Source organism: Bipolaris oryzae (assembly GCF_000523455.1).
Source record: "Bipolaris oryzae ATCC 44560 unplaced genomic scaffold scaffold_229, whole genome shotgun sequence".
In the NCBI taxonomy this organism is placed as follows: domain Eukaryota; kingdom Fungi; phylum Ascomycota; class Dothideomycetes; order Pleosporales; family Pleosporaceae; genus Bipolaris; species Bipolaris oryzae.
Genome location: NW_006911505.1, coordinates 31590 through 35737, shown reverse-complemented (window position 1 = coordinate 35737; position 4148 = coordinate 31590). Strand labels below are relative to the sequence as shown.

Here is a 4148-nt window from a genome sequence, read left to right as displayed (position 1 = left end):
TACAAAGCTAATTATAGCTTAGCTAGAGAAAGGCCGAAGCACCATAGTCACGCAACACAGCACAAAGTACCAAATTGTAACTAGTTAGATAGAACGGCCTTTGGCCAAAAGTCTTACATAGCCAACGGCTGATACAGGACTATAATGGAATAATAATAATAATAGGACAAAACAACCCACTTAGGGCTTCGCGACTGTGTAGGCTGGGTTGTGAACTCCTCATTCACATCCCGGTAGCCAGAACGCACATTCTTTAGAAACTTTCTTCTAAGGCGGGCTATAATTTTATGCTTTGGCTCCTGGCAAGGCGGAGGTGGTAAGAATAAGGTAACCCCTAGCTCGTTTGCAGTTGTACGTTCGACTTGAATCCTGTGTCGCGACAACAAACGAGACAAAGTCTTAACGTGGGGATAGAGGGTATTCCCAGCAGCTTTGAATCTTAGGTTTTCTTCCTCCTCGCAATGTGCAAGAAGGCGCTTGATAACTCGCGCATCTGGAACCGAGAATCGGATAGAAAGTTCGGTGTGGGGTATATACTCTGGGTATCTTGGATAGTACGGCTCCATCATGTGTGCATTCCTGTGAATACTACTCCAGCAAGTACAATAATTAATATGGTAAGATGAGTCCAAGTGTCTTCGAATGGGATTGGGCCGTGTTTGCGTATACGGATACCCGATTCAAGGCACCATAAACTGGTTCCAGTAACAATTCCATGCTGTCGGTACTTGACAGCAAATTTTCTATTTATTCTTAAATATCGACTTAACATGGTTCTTTTGTCACACGATTATCTCTAACGCTATTGTTCGTTTCGAATCATGCTATTCCTATCGTTCTTCTGGACGGTTTCGCTCGCCCAAGTTGTTCCATTCAATCAGATACTACCAGTCCTCACGGGTCCAGTAGTTCAATTAAGCGCTGAGGAAGAGCTTTACTACCAGTGAGTCTTATCATTATTCTGCTACACTACAGCTTTGACCACACGCAGGCTAGTCAACATCCGCAACACTACCTGCCAGGCCACTTTGACCTTCGACAATGCGACATTCTTACCAATTTCTGCTATTGCGAATCCAAAGAACTGTGCAGGGAATCAGTCAGCAAAGTTCCGCATCCCTGGAAGTGTCCCAAATGGGGCTGCGGCTATAGAGTGGTAACATCTCCATCCCTAATTAGTTTATGTTCTTAACTTTTCTAACAATGGGAGATCCAGGCAATGTATGGGTGTAGATGGAATTGCAGTAGATTTGATAATGATCTCTGGAGGATCGAGTGATGTAGAGCAATTGCTTGTTGATAGTAAGACGCTGGACATTGTAGTACGATGTCTTACCAACTCCACAACGCCTGAGCATGCGCCGTCTGTAGCACCTTGCATGTAGATACAAAACTAGCAGAGAAACAGGCAAACAGCAATTAATAGCACTACTGTTAATTGGGATAACGTCCGTCCCTGTGGGTCGAACATCCCTCCGCAACGAACCACCAACATTGCCCAAGCACCTTATGCCGAAGCCGCAGAGACTCTTGGATTCAAGTATATATTTATATACTCTTTAGATCTATCTCTGTCTATCATAAGCCTGAAATAGTAAAATTACGGCAATCTTGGGTGCGCGAATGAATCTTTCGTGTTGAGCGAGGAAGCGGCAATAACGCTAAACCCCTGTTCTATACTCCATACAAGCATAGCTAGCTTATCCGGAAGTCCTATTTAGTTTACAGCAGGCTGTAGAGCCTGTATCCATAATATGAAGACGTGCAGCCTCTATTTAGGTATACTCCGAGTTTGTCCGGCTCAGTGTGCTAGTCCTTCACGTTTAGCGAGAGGACTTGGAACACTGACAAAGCAGGATTGCAAACGTTTAGCGGCCTACGATGTACACCTGCGCTATGCCAAAAGAGCTAAAGCTGTGGCGCAGTTCTAGAAGCTTCCATCGGGTGCTGCTCAAGCGCGCAGCTGCCAGCTATTCTTAGAAGCAGACTGGTTGTGGATTCTGTTGGCTTCTTAAAAGCGACGCGCTAGAAGGATCAACGGTCCTGCGGTCGCCAAAGCCCACAGTAGCGCAGCGGATCGATGCGCCTGAGCTAACGCATGCGCCGGTATCTGCATGGAGAGCGACTGTAGCGCCAAGGGCCTCAGCTCCTCTGCAGCTTTCGATGCAGATGCGCTTCAGCCTTGCCAGCAGTACACGGCGCATGCATAGCACGCCTTACCCCGCCTGGGGCTTCACATAGGCTTCACCACCAAGCCAAGAATACAGCGAGAGCCGGCAGCCTCAGCTCGCGACATCTTGACGCATCACAGGGTCCTGTTGGTATCTAAGCTGGTGCACCTGCTCGTCNTTCTCTCTGTATGCTGACCATCCATCGGTAGCAGGAAAGCAACTAGCAAGCAAGCGCCCACACCACTAGGCTACTGAGTCCAGCCCTTCGAATCCTGTTCTCATCGCATATACCTACTATACACCCACGCGAACCTATGCGGCTCTTACAGTACAGCGAAAGCGGAGAGCTCAGCATCCACAGCTTCGACGATGGTGATATACCCCCTTACGCGATACTCTCACACACCTGGGGCGCAGATGGCGACGAGGTGACCTTTGCAGACCTCCAGACAGGCGGCGGCAAGACAAAGCCGGGCTATAAGAAGATCATCTTCTGCGGAGAACAGGCACGGCGCGACAACCTTCAGTACTTCTGGATCGACACGTGCTGCATCGACAAGGCCAACAAGGCTGAACTTGCCTTCTCCATCCGATCGATGTTTCGCTGGTACCGCGATGCAGCTCGGTGTTATGTNTATCTATCGGATGTCTCTGATCAACCTCTACCAGTGACGTCAGGCGACCACGATTTACGATGGCTTTTGTGGATCTGGATGCTCTCTATTCTCTATACTATGTCGAGATGGTACGGCAGCACGATACAGCGCTACTTCTATTCGCGCAACGTTCTATGCACTTCGGTCGGTAGCGATCCTGTGCGAAGCGAGCAGAAGGCTGAGTTCACGCTTAAAAATAGCAGATGGTTTATCCGTGGATGGACACTGCAAGAGCTTCTCGCACCGTCTATAGTAGAGTTCTTCTCTAAAGAAGGGACTAAGCTTGGTGATAAATTATCGCTAGCAAAAGAAGTGTGTGAAGTTACGGGCATCCCTAGTCTAGCGCTGCAGGGTGAACTGTTGTCTAACTTTAGTGTTGATGAACGCGTTACCTGGATTGAACATCGCACTACAACAATCCCAGCAGACCGTGCATACTCCCTGATGGGTATCCTTGGCGTCAGCTTGTCCCCGATCGATGGCGAGAATCTAGCTGAAGCAATGAAGCGGGTTCTATACAAGGTTGACAAGCAGAATAAGTGCATGCAAGACTTGTGTCCTAGTAACTCGCGCGATGATAAGAAGCGGATCGAAGAGACTAAAGGCGGGTTGCTTACAGACGCTTACCGCTGGGTCCTTGACAACGACACCTTCCAGCAGTGGCAGCAAGACCTAGAGAACCGAATACTGTGGGTGAAAGGCGATCCTGGCAAAGGCAAGACGATGCTGCTGTGTGGNATTATCGACGAACTGCAAAACTTGACGCCGAAACCTACCCTTATATCATACTTTTTCTGCCAGGCGACCGACACGCGCATTAATAGTGCCACAGCTGTGCTNCGGGGCTTGCTGTACATGCTTGTGCACCGGCAGCCGTCGCTTGCATCGCACGTCCGCAAGAAGCACGACCACGCAGGCAAAAGCTTGTTCGAGGACGCGAACGCCTGGGTCGCCCTGACAGAAATCTTCGCTGACGTGCTGCAAGATGCAGGCCTAGGCACAACGTATCTAATTGTTGACGCGCTCGACGAATGCGCAACAGACTTACCAAAGTTACTTAGCTTTATCGTGAAGCAGTCGTCTACGTCCCCTCGCGTTAAGTGGATTGTGTCCAGTCGCAACTGGCCAGATATTGAGGAAGAACTGGAGCGTGCTGAGCACAGAATGAGGCTCAGCCTTGAGCTGAACGCCGAGTCAGTGGCTGCAGCAGTAGAGGTGTTTATCCAGCAGAAAGTGTGTCGCCTAGCCCAAGAGAAGCGCTACACGCCAGAGGTGCAAGACGCGGTGCTTCAGCATTTAACGTCGAACGCGAACGACACTT

General features: G+C 49.3%; 2 protein-coding genes across 2 annotated transcripts; both read left to right on the top strand.

Moving 5' to 3' along the window:
• Positions 1–821: 821 nt before the first annotated feature.
• On the top strand, positions 822–1385 carry COCMIDRAFT_30435 (uncharacterized protein; the record flags this gene model as incomplete). The annotated part of the gene is made up of 3 exons (XM_007694629.1): positions 822–943; positions 992–1156; positions 1217–1385. The coding sequence occupies 3 exons, from the start codon at positions 822–824 to the stop codon at positions 1383–1385; spliced, it is 456 nt and encodes a 151-aa protein (XP_007692819.1).
• Positions 1386–2485: 1100 nt separating this feature from the next.
• On the top strand, positions 2486–4128 carry COCMIDRAFT_9492 (uncharacterized protein; the record flags this gene model as incomplete). Its single annotated transcript, XM_007694628.1, has 3 exons — positions 2486–2798; positions 2850–3520; positions 3701–4128. Coding segments are annotated over 3 exons (1412 nt in total), but the record flags the coding sequence as incomplete, so codon positions are not given.
• Positions 4129–4148: the final 20 nt, after the last annotated feature.